Source organism: Phacochoerus africanus, chromosome 5 (genome assembly GCF_016906955.1).
Source record: "Phacochoerus africanus isolate WHEZ1 chromosome 5, ROS_Pafr_v1, whole genome shotgun sequence".
NCBI classification, from domain to species: Eukaryota; Metazoa; Chordata; class Mammalia; order Artiodactyla; family Suidae; genus Phacochoerus; species Phacochoerus africanus.
Genome location: NC_062548.1, coordinates 34,249,913 through 34,273,528, shown reverse-complemented (window position 1 = coordinate 34,273,528; position 23,616 = coordinate 34,249,913). Strand labels below are relative to the sequence as shown.

The 23,616-nt window shown below is 40.6% G+C and overlaps 1 protein-coding gene and 1 pseudogene across 1 annotated transcript in view; one reads left to right on the top strand and one right to left on the bottom strand.

The window, feature by feature from the left end:
• The first annotated feature begins 5,992 nt into the window (after positions 1–5,992).
• Positions 5,993–23,616, top strand: part of ERCC4 (ERCC excision repair 4, endonuclease catalytic subunit) — a 40,770-nt gene continuing 23,146 nt past the window's right edge. Inside the window, 4 exon segments of the mRNA XM_047780468.1 lie at positions 5,993–6,217; positions 7,767–7,947; positions 21,550–21,745; positions 22,912–23,119. Coding sequence (XP_047636424.1) covers positions 6,011–6,217; positions 7,767–7,947; positions 21,550–21,745; positions 22,912–23,119 — 792 coding nt within the window. The 5' untranslated portion in view covers positions 5,993–6,010.
• Positions 14,128–14,472, bottom strand: LOC125127451 (NADH dehydrogenase [ubiquinone] 1 alpha subcomplex subunit 5-like; annotated as a pseudogene).

Here is a 23,616-nt window from a genome sequence, read left to right as displayed (position 1 = left end):
TTCAAATAGGCTACCATTTAGACTCATTTATTTAACAAATTAATGCATTTAACTCCAAAATTTGGTATAATGTATAATAACTGATTTCTCATTTTTTTTGAATTACATTTTTATTTATTTATGTTAACTTTAAGTTTTAATATTTTAATATTTTTAATGATATGGCTCAAAACAGCAAAAGGAATTAAAAGATAACAACGTAAAAAAAAATTTCCCTCTCATCCTGAATCCCATCTGTCCAATTTCCTTCAACAGAAAACCAAGAATCTTAGTTTCTCATATCCTGCCAGATTTTCTTTATGTATATTCAAGTATAAATCTATATTCACAAAAATTATCCTACACGAAAGGTGGCATATTTTTACCCATTGTTCTGCACTTTGATTCTCTTCCCTCAACAAAAGCAATTGGTTTTGATTAATAAAAAACCACAGGGCTTGAGGAGATTTTTTTTACAGTAAAATATTATTACTTGGGATTTGGGGATAATCATAGCATTATTATATATGCTTAAAATGATAGCTATGTATTACTTATAAATCACCCCAATGACAAATGTGATTTATTTCCTTTTATTTTTCTAATCTTTTAAATTTTATTAGATTATAGTTGGTTTACAGTATTGTGTCAATTTCTGCTGTATAGCATAGTGACCCAGTCATACATATATATATATATACACACCTTCTTTTTCAGACTTCCCATGTGGCTCACCGTATATATACATTCTTTTTCTCCTACTATCTTCCATCATGTTCTATCCCAAGAAATTGGATAGAGTTCCCTGTAGCGCACAGTAGGGCCTCACTGCTTACCCCTTCTAAATGTAATAGTTTGCATCAACCCACCCCAAACTTTAAGTCAAAAGTCACTACAAGCAATGTGGTCCAGTAATCAGATCCAAACTTAATGTCTTCTATCACCCCTGCCCCCTCTTACAACACAGCAGGTAGAACCACATTTGGAGAAAACATCAAAGTCTACATTTAAGACCCCTGTGAATAAGATGTCCAAGACGAGGGCCCCTCCCATCACTACCCCAACTTTCCCTCTTCCACAAGACTAACTCCAATCAGGTTACGACAGCAGAGTCACCAGTGCCTACCGACAAAGACAGTCAACACTTAGAACATTGTCATTTGCAGGGTCAAAGCTCTTTGCCAGAACCAGCTTCAAGGCAGGTATGCACGCTCACACAGGCTCAGGAAGGCCCCATGCTTAGTTGAATGCTCTGCTGTTGCCATCTTGAAATTAATTTTTTTAGCAAGTTTCCCAGAATTTTTATTTTGCACTGCCCTCTGCCTCTTCTCAGAATGCATTCTAAGAGGGAGGATGCAATAAGGGGAAAAGAATTTCGCCGAAAATAACGAAAAGAGCACTCCACAAAGCTTTCCAATTGAAGTACTATTTTCCCTGTGGGAGAGCCTCCATGGGGTTCCTCGTAAATCCCTACAAAAGGTTAATTGCTAATCCATAGGAACCACTATCGTCTTCACAAAAGGCTACTTGTTGTTGCAAAGTGGGGCAGGTAATTGGTTTTTGCGTTGGGCTTCATACATTTTTTTTTCCCTTTCTGTTAATCATGAATGGCTTGTCAAAACAGCGAACATATTTTTATTTTAATTACAAACCATCAAAAGTTCTTATTTCCAAGAAAAAGATTCACTTAATAATTACATTCCCTCTGTTGTATGAGTAATAATTAGTCAACTAAATATTAAGTTTTCTCTTAGTGTACTATCCATACAACATTAGTACACAGGTGACAACATTCTCAGATAATTAATATACGTGATACACACCAATGGATCTCCCATGGCCCTTGGGTCCTGGGCAGAACTCTACAGGTACTACAACCATCCCCCTGTCCAATGTGTACCAACCTTCACTTGCAGACAGAATCAATGAATCAATAATAGACTGCTCAAGGTCATATGCTAAAGTTTTTCAAATGATTGTAGATGCTATTGGAATCCATAAGTCACAAATCTATATGATAGTGTTGCTGAATTCATAGTCTCCTTTTAAATGTATTGTCCCAGCCAACAGACCCACAAATCCAATTGCCTTCATGAAGGATTGATCCAAGAATATTTTGAATATATGTTCAAGGGATGCTTAAGCATGGAAAGGATGGGGACCATCTGAGCCACGTGTTCGAATCTAGAAGATTCAGGATGGCATTCAAGGCTTTCAGCATCATGCATCTAGTGAGGCAGTCGAGGCGAAGAATACAGGCTTAGAAGTCAGGTGGACTTACCGCATTCTTTTTCATGTCAGCCCCGTTTTAAGATAAGGCAACTCAGGCACAGGGAGATTAAATAACATGCATAGGTCACACCAAGCTGGGTTTTAAGCCCAGGTCTTTCTGACTTAAAACCATGTAAGCAAACTCTAAGAGGGCCAATGCTGATCTAGCCCTAAAAGAGGAATTAAGGCCAGGAAGTAGGCTATCTTTTCTCTAGCCTCTGGATTTCATAGGCATTTTCCATATGTGAAAAACTGAGCTTTCTAAGAGAAATTACAGTGGCCTGCCTTCTGCAGTCAAGCTAAGGTTACCCGAGGTGTGCTGGGTTCTACGTCGGGTGAGGAGGAAAATGAAGATTAACCTCACTCCTGGCCCAACAGCAAAAATCAAAGGGCCACTGCCTGACCTGTGTCCTCATGGGCAAAACTGAAACTTGCCAAGTGACCTGGAAGGGACATGGCTCTGGTGAGCAAAACAATCTACAAAATAAGGAAAGGTCTGGAGAATTAATGTGACAATGACATAGGGAAAAAAAAAAAATCCTTTGCCTTAAGCAGAAAACTTATGCCCAGCCAGGGCAAAACTCCAATGCGTAGACACATCCGTTAGAATTTACAAAAGTCTGCTTCCCCAGATACCAACTTCTGACACCATTGCCTTGCACACACATATTAAATCTAGATTCCACGAGGTAATATTATGCAGTGCTGATGAAGTGTTTATTTAGTACCTGGGAAGTTTTTTCTTTTGTTTTCGTTTTAAAAGCAATATAAGTTCTTGGTAAGAAAGTCAAACAGAACAGAAGGGAATAAACTGAAATGTAAAGGTCTTACCCTACACCTCCATCCATTTCAACTCCCCCAGAAGAAATTACTTTTGATAAGAGCTTTTCTCTCTCTCTGTCGTGTGTGTGTGTGTGTGTGTGTGTGTGTGTGTGTGTGTGTGTGTGTGTGTGTCTGTAGGGCAGTGCCCACAGCATATGGAGGTTCCCAGGCCAGGGGTCCAATCGGAGCTGAAGCCACCAGCCTACACCACAGCCACAGCCACACGGGATCTGCAACTCAGCAAGGCCAGGGATCCAACCTTCATCCTCATGGATGCAAGTTGGGCTCGCTAACCGCTGAGCTGTGATGGGAACTCCTGGTAAGAAATTTTCTAAGCAATCATAAGAAAATATGGGGCCATCCTACGCCTTATTGTTTCGCAATCACTTTTTCAGCATGTAATAGCATGGATTGCGTATTATCTATCACATACCGCTTATAATAGTTGTGTGATATCCCATTTATTAGTGATGCAGGAAGAAGTTTTGATGAGTCTTCTAGTGTTGAACATTCAGGAGAAATGTCTGAGAAATAATGACACTTCACAAAATAATATGATGAATAAACATCTTCATACACATGATCCCTATTAGAATACAAGTTCTACAGTGGCAAAGATTTTACCTGTTTTGTTCCCTGACACATATTGGGTGCTCCATAAACATTTGTGGGGTGTATTTTCATGTGTACATGGATCTATACAGATATTTTAAAAGTCTATATATATATATTGCTCAATCATCCTCCAAATTACTGATTCACTATATACTCCCATATGCTTTATTGTATTTTGCTTTGTCTTGTTTTGATCAGCTGGGGATTTCATCTTTAGAGCTCAGTGTAGGAGAAATACTGAAATCTTGTGTATTAGTTTCCTGTTGCTGCTGTAACAAATTATCACAAATTTAGTGGCTTACAACAACACAAGTCCATCATCTTTCAGTTCCAGGAGCCAGAAGTCCAAGATGGGCTGGCAGGGATATACTCCTTCCAGAGGCTTCTGAGAACTCATTTCCCTGTCTTTTTAAGCTTCTAAAAGCTTCATTCCTTGGCTCGCAGCCCTTCCACATCACTTCAAACTCTGCTTCCATTGTCACTTCTCCTTCTGTGACCCTGACCCCCTTGTCTCTCTCTTCCCCTTGTATGGACGCTCGTAATGACCTTGGGCCCACCTGGATAATCCAAGAGACTCTCCCCATGTTGAAATCTCTAACTTCATCACCTCTGCAAAGTCCCATTTGCCACCTAAGGTGACATGTTCACAAGTTCCAGGAATTAGGTCACAGATATTTGGGGGGACAATTACTTTGCATACCACAGCTTGGGAATCAGGTTTGCATTTCAGCATTGTCACTTCAGCATGCATAACCTACATGGGTGTTGAATCCCTACTTACCACACCCTGAACTAAGTCTAAGAAATACACCAACAAGCTCTGCGGTCTTGCCCAAGTTACATAACCTCCCTGAGTCTCTCACTTGCAAAATTGGAGGGATTCATATCTGTCTCCTAAGAACGGCTATATGCAGAATGTGTCATAGACATTCTTTTCCATTTAACTAGCATTTAGGACTTACTATATGCTGTTTTAATCTTGACAAAATTAAGTAAAATACTGGATTAAGCAGTAAGAGGTAGAGAAACAGATCCTCTTGTAAATCTTTCCGGTGGATGTAAATTGGACCTTGCCTTCTAGAGGGCAATGTAGCACTATGAACGTAATGTAAAGACATAAATGTTTGTTCTCTTTATCCCAGTAGGTATCCACTTCTAAACGTATCTAAGGGGCATGGTTAAATTTATGCAAAAAAGATGCTCAGTTAAATATTAGTTATAATACAAAGGGGGGAGTGGAAACAAACTAAATGTCCACTAATAAGTAAATAAGTACGATACATCCTCGTTGCAGAAATCTTAGCCATATCAAAGGATTTTGTAAAAGAATATTAAATACCATGTTCAGAAGTTTGTGAAATGATTGACACACTCAAGATTTAAATCAGGGTTACTTATTATCTCATATCAGTAACAGTAAATGAATTCTTCCTGGTGAGAGAGTGTGCTTATATAACCAAAAAAAGACGGAAAGGACAGATTTCATGACATCACAGTGCTTATTTCTGGGTAACGGAATAACAAGTGATTTTTATTTTTGCTTACTTATATAGTATTTTTATTTTGTGACAATGAAGGTTGGGGGAAAATGATATGGACCCCGAACAATTCCTCTTTAGATTATCAGGCGTTTCTAGTTATAGAACAAAAACTACCGAAGGTGTCCCTCTAGTGGCAGATGGGATGCTGCAGCGGCGAAGACACCTGGCTGGGACTTTCTAAATAGCTAATTGTAATCAAGACTTCGAGAGGAACAAGAGCCTAAAATTAGCAAACTATTCGGCTTATTCAAAAAGTACTTTAAGGGGGAGAGAGGCTCATTGCAAAAGTAAGGAGCAAGGCTCACCCTAGGAAGCAGGTGCTACCAATTCTATGCGCACTCCTTAGATGGACAATTAACTTTCTCAGCTGTTAAGGTAGGAGAACTAAGGTCCTTGGGTTTCATTCTCCTTGCTTGCTAAGTCTAGGCTGCCTGGGTCTCAAATCGAACGTACTAGACAAGGTAGAATAACGGAAGACTTCAGGTGGGGACCCTGAAGCCCAGAGGGGACACTTGTTGCGAACGCTAGCACCTCCTTGCGACTCAAAGAATCTTCGGCTCCACTCGGCTACTCTTTGGCGAGTCTGGCCTGAGCTCGTCGTCAAGGGCTCGGCTCTCTTCGGCTCCATTCGGCCGGCTCTCGACCTCTCGGGCTCGGCTCTCTTCGGCTGCGTTCGGCCCACGCTCGTCTCGGGCTCGGCTCTCTTCGGCCTGTTCGGCACACGCTCGTTTCAGAATCGGCTCTCTTCGGCTGTGTTCGGCGGCGGCCCCGGAAGGGCGCCCATGGAGCCGGGCCCGCCGGCTGGAGCAACGGCTATGGCGCCGCTGCTGGAGTATGAGAGGCAGCTGGTGCTGGAACTGCTGGACGCGGACGGGCTGGTAGTGTGCGCCAAAGGGCTTGGCGCGGACCGGCTCCTCTACCACTTCCTCCGGCTGCACTGCCACCCGGCGTGCCTGGTGCTGGTGCTCAACACGCAGCCGGCAGAGGAGGTGCGGCCGCCGGCGCGGGGGTGACGGGACCCCGGGAGCACTGGGGGCTTCCTAAGAGGACACAGGCCTCGGCGCGGAGGCCGGACCTCTGAGGGTGATGCAGGTCCCTGACACGGCGGGAGGGCGTTGAGACAGTTGTGAGCGCCTGACACGGGTGTGAGGACGCTGAGACGGTGGGAGGGGGTTCCGAGGAGGATGCAGGACCCTGACCGGGCTGGTAGGGCACTGAAAGGGTGGAGGGGTCCTGCGGGCCTCTGACACGAGTGGGCTGGAGGGCCTCTGAGAGGAGTAGGGGAGTCATTTGAGGAGGATGGAGGTGGGAGGAGCTCTGGAGTTGGGGGGTGGTCCCTGAAAAGGATGAGATGTCTGGAGGGGGTTATGGATGGCAATAATGAGGCAGAGTCCTAAAGCTGGATATTAAGGAGCCTGCTGCAGGCGGAGGAGTGAGGTACCTAAAAGAGAACAGTGACGGGGATGGAGGAATCCTAGAGCCGGATGGGAGACGTGAAAAGGAGGCTCTAAGGCCGGGAGAACCCTATAGGGAAAAGGAGGGACTGGGGGTTCACCGAGGCTGTGAGAAGAGGGGCATAAGTTCAGAAGGGAATGGGAGCTGGAAGCTGAGGATGTTGGGGAAGGTCCCTGGGTTAGGGAGGACACTGAAGAAAGATAGGAAGGGGATACACCTGTGCCGTGGGGTAGTGACAGGTGACACGGCCTGGTCTGACAAGTCTGATGAGCTCCTAGATACCTAGAGCAGGTGGCCAGAAAGAAAATGCCACCTGAGAAGAGTGACCACAAACTCCTTGTGGGTGGGACCAGTCTGATTGCACTGGGCATCCCCAGTGCTTACCTAGGGCTTAGCACTGCACCAAGCCTCCAGGAAAGGTGGCAGGGAACTGAAGGTGTAAAGGACCCAGGGGTCTATTGACATGAGGAAATCCCCTCTAGAGCGGCCCAGGACAAAACTATAGTCTAAAACACCACCTGGGAAAAGCGTCCTTGTTATATTCTCACATGCTATCCCTGCCTGCAAAACTTGCTCTGGCGGGCAGTATTTTCTAGGTGGCAGAAGCCTTAACCCTGGACTTAACAGTCTTTGTTGTTGTTGTTCATCTGCTAATAACATCTCAAGTGCAATGATGAGTCTTGAGTGCAAACCCCAAAACAAAAACGAAAGGCTTGATAAACGTAGATTGGTTGATCATTGTAGTCATTTGGTTTGTTCATCATTAAGTTCATGATCCCTGCAAAAGGCAGCATCATTTTTTTTATTTTTTATTTTTGGTCTTTTTAGAGCTGCACCCGTGGCACATGGAGGTTCCCAGGCTAGGGGTCCAATCGGAGCTGAAGGCACCGACCTACAGCACAGTTCACAGCAATGCTGGATCCTTAACCCACTGAGCAAGGCCAGGGATTGAACTAGTCGGGTTCGCTAACCACTGAGCTATGACGGGGAACTCCAGCATGTCATTTTAAATACAAATACTTGCAACCTAATAAAAACAGCCCTGTTTTAAGCAGTCTTCTAATCAACTGTGATCTGATATAGGAGTATTTTATCAATCAGCTGAAGATAGAAGGAGTTGAGCACCTCCCTCGCCGTGTAACAAATGAAATCACAAGTAACAATCGCTATGAAGTCTACACACAAGGCGGTGTGATCTTTGCAACAAGTCGAATACTTGTGGTTGATTTCTTAACTGATAGAATACCTTCAGATTTAATTACTGGTAAGAATTTGAACCCTTATTGTTTATATATATATGTTTGCACTTTTTTTTCTGTGTCTGTTCTCTCTGCTAAACTCTAAACTGGCACCTCTTGTGAGTAGCACAGGATGTTTTTGCTTAACATTGTGCTTGCAGGTGTTAACACAATACCTGACACTTTTGGTTGCTCAGTAAATATTTACGGCCTGAATAAGACACTAAATGTAAGATTGAAGTTTCCTTTTTTCTGAGCTCATGTTTAGTAAATCCTTCGTAATTGGCTGGCATTTGCTTTTAGAAACTAATCGGATTTGAAATATTTATAAATATTCTTTGTATATTTCCTAAAATGTTTGGTTTCCCTCTTTAAAGAGTATTTTTCTACCATGATTTGAAATATAAAAAAATTTTCCTGTGTAGTTAATTTACAGTGTTATATTAGTGTCAGGTGTGTAGTGTGGTGATTCAATATTTTTGCAGATTATGCTCCATCCAGAGTTATTATAAATGTTGACTATATTCCTTTCCTGTACCTTACATCCTTATTTATTTTATACCTAGTAGTTTGTGCCTCTTAAGTCCCGTCACCTATTTTACCCCCCACCCCGTCTCTCTTCCTGCTGGTAACCACTAGTTTGTTGTCTATTTCTGTTTTGTTATATTTGTTCATTTGTTTCATTTTTTAGATTTCACATATAAGTGAAAACACAGTATTTATCTTTTTCTGTCTCATTTCACTTAGCATTAAGACCCTCCAGGTCCATTCATGTTGTGGCACTTGGCAAAATTTCTTTCTTTTGTGTGGCTGAGTAGTATCCTATTTTATATATATTCCACTTCTTTATCCATTCATGTATCTATGGACACTTAGGTTGCTTGCATAGCTGAGCTGTTGTAAATAATGCTGCTATGAACATTGGGGTGTATATATCTTTCTGAATTAGTGGCTTTTGTTTTCTTTGAATAAATACCCAGGAGTGGAAGTGCTGGATCATAATGGTAGTTCTGTTTTTTGAGAAACCTCAATACTATTTTCCATAATGACTCTACCAATTTACATTCCCAAAAGTGCATGAAGTTTCCCTTTTCTCCACATTCTCAAAAAAACATATTTCTTGTCTTTATCACAGTAGACAGTCTGAAAGGTATGAAGTGAAATTTCATTGTCTGTGTCTGTTGAATCTTTATTCTTTGGAAAAATACCTGTTCAGGTCTTCTGTTGATGTTTTAATCAGGTTCTTTGGTTTTTTGATATTGAGTTATATGAGTAATTTGGATATTAACCCCTTGTTGGACATATCATTTGCTAATACTTTCTGCCATTCAGTAAGTTGCTTTTGCGTTTTGCTGGTTGATTTCCTTCACTGTGAAAAAGCTTTTTGTTTGATGTAGTCCCATTTAATTATTTTTGGTTTTGTTTTCCTTGCCTAAGACAGATCCAAAAAAATTGTTGCCAAGATCTGTATCAGAAAGTGTACTGCCTATATTTTCTTCTAGGAGTTTTATGGTTTTAGGTCTTACCTTGAGGTCTTTAATCCATTTTTGAGTTTATTTTTGTATATGGTGTGAGAAAAATGTTCTAATTTCATACTTTTACATGTAGCTGTTCAGATTTCCCAACACCACTTATTGAAGAGACTTTTCGCCATTGTATATTCTTGATTACTTTGTCATAGATTAATTAATTGTATGTGAATGGGTTTATTTCTGGGCTTTCTTTTCTGTTCCACTGATCTATGTGTCTAACTTTGGACCAGTACCATACTATTTTGATTACTGTAGCTTTGTAGTATGTCTTAAGTCAGGGCATGTGATACTTCTAGTATTGTTCTTTTTTCTCAAGATCACCATGCCTATTTAGAGTCTTTTGTAGTTTCATACAAAGTTTAAGATTTTTTTCTAGTTCTAGGAAAAACGTTGTAGGTATTTTGATGGGAATTGCATTAAATTTCTAGATTGCTTTGTGTAGTATGGACATTTTGACAATATTCTTGGAATCCATGAACACAGGGAATTTTCCATTTATTTGTTTTGTCTTCAGTTTCTTTCATCAATATCTTCTAGTTTTCAGAGTACAGGTCTTAACTTCTTGGTTATATTTATTCCTAGGTATTTTTTAAATTCAATTGTAATGAAATTTTCTTCTCGATTTCTCATATTAGTGTATAGAAATACAACAGACTTCTGTGTATTAATCTAGTATTCCATAACTTTTCTGAATTTCTGTGTTCATTCTAATAGTTTTTTGTGGAGTCCTTAGGGTTTCTATATATAGCATCATGTCATCTGCAGATAGTGACAGTTTTACTTCACTTCCAATTAGGATGTCTTTTTTTTTTTTTTTCTTGTCTGAATACTGTGGCTAGGACTTTCAATACTGTATTGAATAGAAATGGCAAGAGTGGACATCTTTGCTATGTCCTTGATCTTAGAGGAAAAGCTTTTAGCTTTTCACTGTTAAATATGACATTAGCTGTGGGTTTGTCATAAATGGCCTTTATTATGTTGAGATATGTTCCCTCTATACCAACCTTGTTGAGAGTTTTTATCACGAATGGATGTTGACTTTTGTCAAATGCTTTTTCCATATCTATTGGGATGATTATGTGATTTTTATCCTTCATTTTGCTAATGATTCAGTGTCCACAAATCAGAGTTCAATATTGAATCATTCTTGCATCCCTAGAAGAATCCCACTTGGTCACGATGCATGATCCTTTTAATATATTGTTGAATTCATTTTGGTAATATTTTCTTGAGGATTTTTATATCCATGTATCAGAGGTATTAGCGCTTAATTTTCAGGGTTTTTTTTGTCTTTTTGCCATTTTCTTGGGCCGCTCTCACGGCATATGGAGATTCCCAGGCTAGGGGTCGAATCGGAGCTGTAGCCACCGGCCTACGCCAGAGCCACAGCAACGCGGGATCCGAGCCGCGTCTGCAACCTACACCACAGCTCACGGCAACGCCGGATCATTAACCCACTGAGCAAGGGCAAGGATCGAACCCGCAACCTCATGGTTCCTAGTCGGGTTCGTTAACCACTGCGCCACGACGGGAACTCCTAATTTTCAGTTTTAGTAGTGTCTTTGTGTGCTTTGGGTATTAGGTTAATGTTGCCCCCATAGAATAAGCTTAGAAGTGTTCCCTACTCTTCAGTTTTTTGGATAGTTTGAAAAGGATAGCTATTACCTCTTCCCAGAATGTTTGGTAGAATTCCCTTGTGAAGTGATATGATCCTAGATTCTTTTTGTTTGGATTTTTTTAAATTATTGATTCAATTTCATTACCAGTAATCTGTTCAGATACTCTGTTTCTTCCTGATTCAATCTTAGATTATATGTTTCTAGGAGTTTATCCATTTTTTTGAGTTTGTACAGTTTATTGCCTATAGTTCTTAATATATTCTCCTATGATTATTTTTATTTTTGTGATAGCGGTTGTAAATTTGCCTCTTTCATTTATGATTTTACTTATTTGGGCCCTCCCTCAAATAAGAGCCAGCAAGAGTCTGGCTATGGGATTAATTTTGTTTATCTTTTCAAAAAAGGCAGCTCTTGGTTTCATTGATCTTTTCTACTGGGTTTTTGTCTCTGTTTTATTTATTTCAACCCAGATCTTTATTTTCTTCCTTCCACTGACTTTGGGCTTTGTTCTTCTTTTTCTAATTCTTTTAAATGGGAAATTGGGTTGTTTATTTGAGATTTTTCTTGTTTCTTAAGGTAGGTCTGTATTGCCATAAATTCTCCTGTAAGATGCTTTTTCTGCATCCCAGAGATTTTGGAAAGTTTCCATTCATCTCAAGGTATTTTTTAACTTCCTATTTGATTTTTTTCATTGACCCATTCATTTTTTTTAGTAGCATGTTGTTTAGTCTCCATGTCTCAGTATTTTTTTGATTTTTCTTCCTTTAATTGATTTCTAGTTTCATATTGTTGTGGTTGGAAAAAAAAAATCATTGATATAATTTCAGTCTTCTTAAATGTATTGAGACTTGTTTTGTGGCTTAGCATTTGGTCTGTCCTGGAGAAAGTTCCATGTGCACTTGAAAAAAATGTGTATTCTGCTGGGTTTAGATAAAATGTAATTTCATCTGGTCTAAAGTATGGGTTCAGGACCACTGCTTTCTTATCAATTTTCTGCCTGAGCTATACTTTGATGTGAGGTGGAGAGGGTTAAAGCTCCAAATTATTATTGTATCACTGTCAGTTTCTCCCTTTGTGGTGTTCCCATTGTGGCGCAGCGGAAACAAATCTAACTAGTAACCCTGAGGATGCAGGTTCGATCCATGGCCTCACTCAGTGGGTTAAGAATCTGGTGTTGCCATGAGATGTGGTGTAGGTTGCAGATGCAGCTCAGATCCTGTGTTGCTGTAGCTGTAGCTCCAATTAGACCCCCTAGCCTGGGAACCTCCATATGCCTCAGGTGTGGCCCTAAAAAGCACACACACACACAAAAATTAAATTAAAAATATTTGCTTTATATTTTAGGTGCATATGTCTGTGAATGTTATATCCTCATCTTGGGTTGACCCCTTTATCTAAGGCCTTCTTTGTCTTTTGTTATAGACTTTGTTTTGTTTTGTTTTTTGTCTTTTTCTATGGCCACTCCTGCGGCATATGGAAGTTCCTAGACTAGGGGTCTAATCGCAGCTGTAGCCACCAGCCTATGCCACAGCCACAGCAACACGGGATCCGAGCCGCATCTGCAACCTACACCACAGCTCACGGCAACGCTGCATCCTTAACCCACTGAGCAAGGCCTGGGATTGAACCTGAAACCTCATGGTTCCTAGTCGGATTCGTTAACCACTGCGCCACAATGGGAACTCCTAGACTTTGTTTTAAAGGCTATTTTGTCTGACATGAGTATTGCTACCCCAACTTTCTTTTCACTTCCATTTACATAAAATATCTTTTTGCACTCCTTCATTTTCTTTTTTTTTTTTTTTGTCTTTTTGCTATTTCTTTGGGCCACTCCCACAGCATATGGAGGTTCCCAGGCTAGGGGTCGAGTCGGAGCTGTAGCCGCCAGCCTATGCCAGAGCCACAGCAACGCGGGATCCGAGCCGCATCTGCAACCTACAGCACAGCTCATGGCAACGCAGGATCCTTAACCCACTGAGCAAGGGCAGGGACCGAACCCTAAACCTCATGGTTCCTAGTCAGATTCGTTAACCACTGCGCCACGACAGGAACTCCCACTCCTTCATTTTCAGTCTGTGTATGACTTTAGCTCTGAAGTAAGTCTTTCGTAGCCAGCATATATGTGAGTCTTGTTTTTTAATCCATTCAACCATCTATGTCTTTGGATGGGCACATTTAAGCCATTTACATTTAAAGTGGATTTTTTTTTTTTAAAGAACATATGAAAAGTAATTTTATTTTTGTTTAGCCTTAAACTTGTCAAACTGCTTCTTTCTTTGAATAGCATTTATCTTGTTTGATATCTGGCTGCACTCATATTGGAAATTAATGAAAACTACTTAGTGACTCCACTTTGACGTTATAACCATACAGCTAAGATATTTTGCATATAAGCCTGTCTGTATGCCAGCTAAACTTCAGGAGCTCTTCATGCCTCTTCTTTTATAGAAATTCTATATCCTGAGGTACTTTAGTCGATTAAGAAAACTAAAGGCAAAGGGTCAGAAGGTTGACTTCCTTAAATTAGACAAAAGGAAAAGTTTTTTCAACTCCCACTATAAATAAAAAAAATCTTTCTTTCAAATTCAAAATCAATTTTCTCAACTGTACAATGAATTCTAATTTGCAGTTTTTACTCTTACTACTTCAAACAGTGACCTATAAACACTTTAAACAACAATAATAAAGTACTTTTCTGTTTTTTTCAGAATAAAAGTTAAATGATGTATTGAAGATACTACTAAAAAACACCTCATCTTTCAAATGTAGCTTCTGCATTGAAAATCTGTGGGGATTTTTCCAGTTAACTTTCAAATCTTCCCACCACTTCTGATTAAAAAAATACTGTCTTTGAAACAATTTGAATGAATGCTCTGCAAATCAAAAACTGATTCGAAGTCCCTATTACCATAATCACCAATTTTAACAAGTCCCCTAAATATGTTCTCCATCAGTTTTCTTGGTTATAAGATGTCAATAATATGGAAGCATTTTTAATATTATGGAAATTTAATCACATCAGTTTCCCATCAACACACAAGTCATCTAGTGATATTTATATTGGCCATTTCCATAGGTTGGCTGGAGGTTCTTCCACTAAAGGCTCCCATGGCTTCCAGGGCACCATTTTTCTTGCCAGACGTAGTTCATTTTCAGCCTGAAGAATCCCCTCTTCACTTTGGCCACCCTGAAGTTGCTCTTCTAATACCTTAACATCTGGTTCCACTTTCACCTACCCAGCTTCTCATCTGTAATCTGTTCTGTACACTCTCTATATGCTGCGTTTTTTAGGGATTTGTCCAAGAACATCAAGAATCTTTGTATACAGTATTTTTCGCCTCTCATGTGGAGTCTCACTTAGAGCTAGTCCCACAAGGCCAGTGGTCTTCAACCCCGCCATGATAGCGCCCTAAAGTGAATATTGATAGATATGTACTTAGTGTCCTTTTGTTACTAGTTTTCTGGTTGTTTTTGTCGTTCCCTGTTCCTTTGGTCTCTTCTCTGTGGTTTGATGATTTTATTCAGTATTATGTTGGGTTTCCTTTTTGTTATTTATTTACCTATGGTAGGTTTTTGATTTGTAGGTACCATGAGGGGCATATATTTAGCTCTCTCTCTGTATATACCTGTTTTAAGCTGATGGTTGTTTAAGTTCAAACACATTCTAAGAGCTCTTCATTTTTTACTGCCCCTGCCCCCAGCGTTTTATGGTTTGGTGTTATATTTTACATCTTATATGAATCCTTTGACTGTTTATTGTAGTCATAGTTGATTTTACAATTTTTATCTTTTAACCTTCATACTAGCGTACTGAAGTGGTTGATCTGTTCTATTTACAGTATATTTATCTTTCCCAGTGAGATTTTTTTCCTTCATATATTTCTCATTTCTTGTTATAGCCTTTTCTTTCTCACTTAAAAAAGACCCTTTAACATTTCCTGTAAGGCCAGGTTAGTGATAATGAACTCTTTTAGTTTTTGCTTCTCTGGGAAACTTTTTTTAAATTTACTTAATGATTTTTATTTTTTTCCATTACAGCTGGTTTACAGTGTTCTGTCAGTTTTCCACTGTACAGCAAGGTGACCCAGTCACACATACATATATACATTTTTTTCTCACATTATCATGCTCCATCATAAGTGACTAGATATAGTTCCCATTGCTTATCCACTCCAAAGGCAATAGTTTGCATCTGCTAACTCCAAGCTCCCAGTCCATCCCACTCCCTCCTCCTCCTCCTCCTCGGTAACCACAAGTCTGTTCTCCATCTCCATGAGTTTCTTTTCTGTGGAAAGTTTCATTTACTGGGAAACTCTTTCCCTCTCCTTCAATTCTGAGTGATACCCTTGTCAGGTAGACTATTCTTGATATTAGGATACTTGTTTATCCTTTCAGTACTTTAAATATATTATGGCTTTCTGGTTTAAAGTTTCTGCTGAAAATCAACTAATAGCTTTATTTGGAGGGTGGGGTTCCCTTGTAGGTGACTTTCTTTTCCTCCTGCTGCCTTTAAAATGCTTTCCTATCTTTAACTTTTACCATTTTCGTTATGATAGATCTTGGTGTGGATTCTCTCTCTCTCTTTTTTTTTTTTTTTTTTTAGACACTTGTGCTTCCTGGACCTGGACATTTGTATTCTTTTTCAGGTTAGGGAGATTTTTCAGCCATAATTTTATCAAATATGTTTCCTGCCCCTTTCTCTCTTCTCCTTCTGGAACCCCTCTAGTGCAAATGTTAGTACATTTGATGTTGTCCTTGAGGTCCCTTAAACCATCCTCATTTTGTTAATTTTACCTTTTTGCTGTTCTGATTGTGTGATTTTCACTATTCTGTCTACCAGGTGGCTTACATGTTCCATTGTGTCATCTAATCTGCTATTAATTCCTTCTAGTGTCTTTTTTCATTTTAGTCATTGTATTCTTCAGTTCCGATTGGTTCTTTTTTGTATTTTTTAGTTGTTTGTTGAAGTTCTCACTGTGTTCCTCTATTCTTTTCTCAAGTTCAGTGAGCATTTTTATGACTCTCGCTTTATACTCTGTCAGGTAAGTTACTTAGCACCATCCCTTAAGAGTTTTTTCTTGGGTTTTATCGTGTTCTTTTGTTTGGAACATATTCTTCTGTCTTCTCATTTTGTTTGACTTTCTCTGTTTGTTCTTGTGAAGCGTGGCAAAACAGTTACCTATCCCAGTCCAGAATCTGTGTCCTCGTGTGGGGGCGCCCCTCTGCAGTCTGCCTGTGCCTGGTGATTTTGGAGCGAGAGCAGGATCTGAAGAGAGCATCTTCCCCCAAGGTGCCCTGGCAGAGCGGCCTTGGTGGGGGATAGGGAGGGGCTGGAACAGGAGCTCGGTGCAAGCTGGGGTAGGGGAGTCCTGCAGGCCAGCCAGAGGACCAGGCAGTTTTCAGGCTGCTCCCTTTGCTGAGACTGGGAACGACCAAGTCTGCGGGTGCTCAGTCTCTTCAAGAGTCTTGGTTTCCTACAGCCCGCCAGTAAGCCCCACTGCTCTTCAAACCAGCCAAGGAGGCTCCTCTTCCCAGTGCTAGACCCCACGCTGGGGTACCCGATGTGGGGCTCAAACCTCTCACTCTGTAGAGAAGATCCCTGAGCCTGTGACATCCTCCTCCTCTTCCGAGTCACTCACCTGGGGTGTGGGTCCCAACTAAATCTCCCCCCCCCCACCCCATGGAAAGAACTCCATGGGGTTCTTTCTTTATAGCCTTGGTTGCAGAAGAGCCATTCTGGTATTTTTCAGGTCGTTCTCAGAGAGAGTCGCTCTGTGTGTGATTGTAGTTTTGATGTGTTCATGAGTTAGCAAGCTCAGGGTCTTCCTATTATACCATGCTTTTTTTTTTTTTTTTTTCCTTTTAGGGCTGCATCTGCAGCATATGGAGGTTCCCAGGCCAGGGGTCCAGTCAGAGCTGTAGTTGCCGGCTTACACCACAGCCATAGCAACACAGGATCTGAGCCACGTCTGCAACCTACACCACAGCTCATGGCAATGCCAGACCCTTAACCCACTGAGCAAGGCCAAGGATCGAACCTGCGTCCTCATGGATGCTAGTCAGATTCATTAACCACTGAGCCACGACAGAATTCCTCCGCCATCTTGATCCCACTTCTCTCCCGTAATTGAAATTAAACTAAGTAGTTCCTTAATTATCTTGAATGGTTTAATTTTAGCTAGAATTAATACAGAAGAGGAGCCATTTTTCATTATTATTTGTCCTTTCTGTTTCCCCAAAGCTAATTTGGGGGCCCAACCTCTGTGCCCCAAGGTTGCCCCACGCTTCCCCTCAGGGTGTTTCAGAACACCACATTGTGTTGGCCTGTTTATTTGTCTGTCTTGCTCATGAGATGACAAGCTTCCTAAGTGCAAGGAACAATTTGCTCATCCCAGGCTGAGTGACTGGTACCTCGTAGGTACCAACCGCGTATTTGTTGGGCGAATGATGCATGTGTATCTTGGGATCTTCAGTGAACTTCTGAAGGGCGGAGAGATGACGACAGCCCTAACTGTCCTCTCTACTGTGTCTGTCATGGTCCCCTGAACTGAGATGACCCTCAGGAAATAGTTAATGAATAAATGTATGAGTGAGTACTTTATATGTTTCATGGTGAACTGATGGATGGAAAGTTCTCTTAGACTTTTGTCACATAGATCATGGTTACAGGCTCTGACACGAGCTGTACAGTCAGGGTCAGACTCCCTTTACCTTGAAGGATAATGCCACTGCTTACAAGCAAGTTACTTAATTTTCACACGGCTCCGTTTTTTTCATGGCTTAAATTGAGAAAATAGCACCTCATAAATGTTTTCATAAGGATTAAGTGAGGTGAAATAAAGTGCATAATATTTTGCCTGGTATGTAGTAAACAGTAAATAATAGCAAAAAACTGACTTTTAATAACCAGATATCTTGATGCATTGCAAAGCCTTTTTACTGCTTTCCTATAAATTTAGTTTTATGGTTCCTTATTTTTTTGGTTAATAAAATGAAAAAGATACATCAGAATGACCACCAGGTGTCAGTATTGCTCTGTGACTCTCAGTAATGGCTCAGCCTAACCAGGCAGAGAGCAACTGAAGTCAAAGAAATATCTGAAGTGTAGTTTATAGGTAGTTCCCAATTGAATGTGCAAAATGCCATTCCTGTTTCGGATCAAGTCCCAGCCATTAGTGAAGCTGGAGCTGTTACTGCTGCTTGGCTGAATAGAATGCAAATGAATGCCAGAAATGAATTCCTTCAAATGCCTCACTCCCTGGGATCATCCTTCCCTCCCCACCCACCCACCCAGAGCCCTTGCAGGCGCTTTCACCAAAGAGCGTCCGGGAAGCACGTAACTCGCTGGAAAGTACTGAATGCACCCAGCCCTGACTTGTACCCGTTGCCCAGACCATACCCCACCATAGGCATCCCTGCCAACACAACTCAATAGTGGGTATCTCACCAGACTAGACTTTCAAAGGACAGGGTAGCAGGATGCGTTCATTGTTAAATGGACCCTGACATCCCCAAATAGAACACACTTTCCATGGGAAACTTAAAAAAAGTTACATGTTAGATTTCTGTACCCAGGGCTATGATTCAGCTTTGCATTCATTCAGCATTAACAGTAAATGTTCGTAAACATTAAGTTTGCTGACACTCCCCTATTTGGCAGCATCGAGGTAGGTGCTGAAGACAGAAAGGTGACAACAAAGTAGGGTGTTCTCCCAAGTTAGGCAGCTCCCAGTTTTAAGCTCCCCCTCACCAGGCGCCAGCGGTGTGACCTTGGGCAAGTTTCCTCATTTCTGAATGACTCCGTTTACTCGTCTATGAATTGGAGACAGTAACAGTACTCTCCTAGGAGTATCGTGAGGGTGAACTGAGATAATGTAAGTAAAACTCCTAGCATCCCGCATGGCACAGAGGACGCATTCTCTGATTACTACTTATTAGGAGCAGTTCAGTGGAGGAGACAGATGAAAGAAGGAATGACTGAGGCAGCACGAAATGCAGAATGTCAGGAAAGCATTAACATGTGGAACTAGAATTGCCCCCAGAGACCTTACCTGCTTGTATTTTTTAAAGAGGAAGGGGATGGTCCTCAGATGATGTCACTTGGTAGAAAAAATAGATCATTGTTCTCAGACACTCATGATTTGAAACCTTTGGTCTCCCATTTATTTGCAGGCTGGGTGGGTTTTTTTATTTTATTATTTTTGACTTGATGTCATATTTCAGTGCAGGCCAACAACTGTGGCCCAGTAGCATCCTCAGAAACACCCACCTGCTAGGTACAGAATATTTTCTAAGTAAATCAGTTATGTATACACATTGGAGTTATTGAAAATCTTTTATATCTACACATTCCTAAATGGCACTATTAATTTTTATATTTGAAAAACACTTGTGGAGTTCCTGTTGTGGCACAGTGGAAATAAATCCGACTAGGAACCATGAGGTTGCGGGTTCAATCCCTGACCTCGCTCAGTGGGTTAAGGATCTGGCGTTGCTGTGAGCTGTGGTGTAGGTCGGCAGCTGTAGTTCTGATTCGACCCCTAGCCTGGGAACCTCCTTATGCCACTGGTGCGGGCCTAAAAAAAGGCAAAAAAAAAATTTGCTTTGCTTTGCTAGGATAAATTTTAGCTCCCTCCACCTGGATCTAAAATTTAAACATCAAAGTAGTAGAATCTGAATTGAGTCTATTGAACTACTGGAAGGAGACATGAATTACCATTGGTGTTATTTTCTGGGTCCTAAGAGTGATGAGAATAGGAGCAGAAACATGCAAGTGCATTTATAGTAAATATGTATGTGGTAACTGGCTTAGTTTAGCTCTAAAAGACTGAGAATTCCCATACAAGAGCTGAGTTCTTGATCCATAAATGACGTCTATGCACCTTATGTCATCTCATGTCTGTCGCTAATTTTCCACAAATCACATTGCACCACAATGGCACGTACACATGCGCGCGCATGTGTGTGTGTATAAAGTATGCATATGAGAGCTCACCTGATCCAGCAGTCTCATTTTATAAGTAGAGACACGTGTAATTGTTCATGTTTTTGCAATTTAGAGGGGTCTTTATCACATCCACCCCAAAGAGCAGATGTTTTAAGCATGTTCATTAAAAATTTTTATTTCAAAAGGACTAATTTCCCTCAATCAAATAGACTCTGATTCTGACAGTTGAATTCTGATAGGTGATGCAGATGTAGCCTCGTCTTCTGAAAGGCAGCTATTTTGCATAGTTCACATCTGATTCACATGTGAAAGAATGAGTGGCCCACTTAGCTTTCAGAAATTCTCCCTCCACCAGTGCAGACACGCCCCACCCCAGGGCCTTCCTCCTTGGCCTGGAACTCCCTTGGCCCACCAAGGGTGCCAGGCTCACCTTCTCATCTCCATCCAGCCTTTACTCACCCAAGACCTTAGTAAGGCCACCCTATCTAAAATTGCAAACCCTGGAGTTCCCGTCGTGGCGCAGTGGTTAACGAATCCGACTAGGAACCATGAGGTTGTGGGTTCGGTCCCTGCCCTTGCTCAGTGGGTTAAGGATCCGGCGTTGCCATGAGCCGGGGTGTAGGTTGCAGACACGGCTCGGATCCCGCGTTGCTGTGGCTCTGGCATAGGCTGGTGGCTGCAGCTCCGATTCAACCCCTAGCCTGGGAACCTCCATATGCCGCGGGAGCAGCCCAAGAAATAGCAAAAAGACCAAAAAAAATTTTTTAAAAATAAAAAAAATAAAATTGCAAACCCTGGAGGGGTTCCCTCGTGGCTCAGCAAGTTAAGGCTCCAACTTTGTCACTGCTGTGGCATAGGTTCGATCCCTGGCCCAGGAACTTATGCATGCCATGAGTGCAGCCAAAAAATTAAATAAATAAGTAAAATTGCAAACCCTAAATAAATAAATAAATAGAGAATATAACAAAAAAAGAAGTAGACTCACAGATTGGTGGTTACCAGAGGGGAGGGGGAGGGGCAATATGGGTAGGGGACTAAGAGATAAAATCTACTAGGTAGAGAATAAGCTATAAGGAAATACTGTACAACATGGAGAATAGAGCAGATGCTTATAATAACTGTAAATGGAATAGAACTTGTAAAAATTGTGAATTTATACTGCACACTTATACAACTAAGATAAATAAAAACTGAAATTACAAACTACCCCTCACACATACTCCCTCCTCTGATTCATTTTTTTTCTTCTTAGCACTTACCACCTTATAACCTACTAAGTATTTTACTTATATTGTTTGTTGTACTGCACAGGACAATTTTGCGTGTTCTGTTCATGGCCAGGTCCCGGCCTCGAATGGAACTTGCCCATGCTCAAGTAGGCATTCAGGAGAAGTACCATGAATCAATGAAAGCGAGCGTGAGAAGGACATGTCTCTTCTGTGTTTTAAATTATGATTTTAAATGGAAAAAATAAAAACATTATAAAATATAAATAAATAAATAAATAAATAAATTATAATTCCCCCCCAGGCATTTTGGTGTACAGAGCTCACAGAATCATCGAATCTTGCCAAGAAGCCTTCATCTTGCGCCTCTTTCGACAGAAAAACAAACGTGGTTTTATTAAAGCTTTCACAGACAACGCCATTGCCTTTGACACTGGCTTTTGTCACGTGGAAAGAGTGATGAGAAATCTTTTCGTGAAGAAGCTGTATCTGTGGCCAAGGCAAGTAGCACTATGTGACAAACTCCTACAAGGGAACCTGCTGTGACTTAATTTTGCGCTCTAATGTAAAATTTACCTGCACTTGATATATGCTAGTCAGGTTCATAACAAGTACCTCCAAATATAAATGTATGGCCACCACATTTGTGATTCTGTTACAAGGAGAGAGAAATTCGATAGTTACTTTTCTGGTAGCCTTTAGCAGCCACTTGTACATATAGTGACCCCACCCCCACCCCCACCCCCACCCCACTCCTCCCAGGGATCTAAAAGTTCACACATACAACAACTTTAGGTGAACTAAAGATTTACTGGCTAAGCCTCCAGCTTCCACTTTGAAAATTACCCACCAGGGAAATGAAGCACCAAGATTTTGAAGAATTTATGTAAATTTCTAGGAAAAACAACCTTGCAATTTTCAAACATTTCACAACCTGGGCTAATATGTGTTTTGGTTATACTGTATTTGAGAGTAATTGTTGTGGTGTTTTTCCTTTTTTTTTTCTTTTGTCCTTTTAGGGTCACACTTGTGGCATATGGACATTCCCAGGCCAGGGGTCGAATCAGAGCTGCAGCTGCCAGCCTACACCACAGCCACATCAGCACGAGATCTGAGCCAAGTCTGTGATCTATATCACAGCTCAGGGCAATGCCAGATCCTTAACCCACTAGGCGAGGCCAGAGATCAAACCCACATCTTCATGGATTCTAGTCGGGTTCATTACCACTGAGCCATGACAGGAATTCCCCTTTCCTTTTTTGATTATACCTTATTTCAGGTTTTGTCATGCTTTTCTGTAAAGAGCCAGATAGTAAATATTTTAGGCTATGCAGGCCATACACCTGTCATAGTTACTCAACTCTGCTCTGACAGTGTGAAAGTGTCCACAGACAATGTATAAACAGTGAGCCTGGCTGTGTGCCAGTAAGACTATTTATAGAAACAGCCACTGGGTTTGGCCCAGAAGGTAATTTGCTGACCCTGCCTTATTTGAATAATACTTCCATTCGTAGAAGTTACAAGTATTCCTGAAAACATTGTCATTTTGCTTTCCATTTTGTTTCCCAATTGCATTTACAAAAAGCTATTAGAGTATTAAACTGAGACCAGAAACACATAGCTCTTGCAACTCTAGAAAATATTTGAAAAATGTTTGTCTCTTTAGGTTCCATGTATCAGTAAACTCGTTTTTAGAACAGCATAAACCTGAAGTGGTAGAAATTCATGTTTCTATGACACCAGCCATGCTTGCTATACAGACTGCTATCCTGGACATTTTAAATGCATGTCTAAAGGAACTAAAATGCCACAACCCATCACTTGAAGTCGAAGATTTATCTTTAGAAAATGCTATTGGAAAACCTTTTGACAAGGTACTCTATTTCTTTTCCTTTTTTAGCACAATTTGTTATGTTGTAGTTTTAAAGGACACAGGTTATTTTACTATTTACACTGTTCTTAATAGAAATTTGCTATTTTTAAAATTAAATTTGAGTGATTTAAAGTATAGCTTCTTTGGTTGACTGAAAAGTAAGTTTAGTAGAATACATTGATTGGCATATAAGCAGAACTGTGATTTTTGTTGTTGTACAGTGATTATCTCTTAAGGCTGTGTAAAAGGACAATAAATAACCTTTTGCTCTGAAATGACAACATTTGGGTATCTACAGGTAGAAGAGTTTACGTAAGAATGCTTCAAAATTTATGCTCTCTTATTTGGAATAAAAATAATTTGGATGAGTTTGATTACTGAGGAATGTGAAACTTGCTCTGTCTTAAAATTACATTCTGAATTGAGAAAATGGTAAGACGTTAGTTCAAGGAATTTTTATTCTAACTAATTTTTTTCATCATAGAGTAATGTTAATAC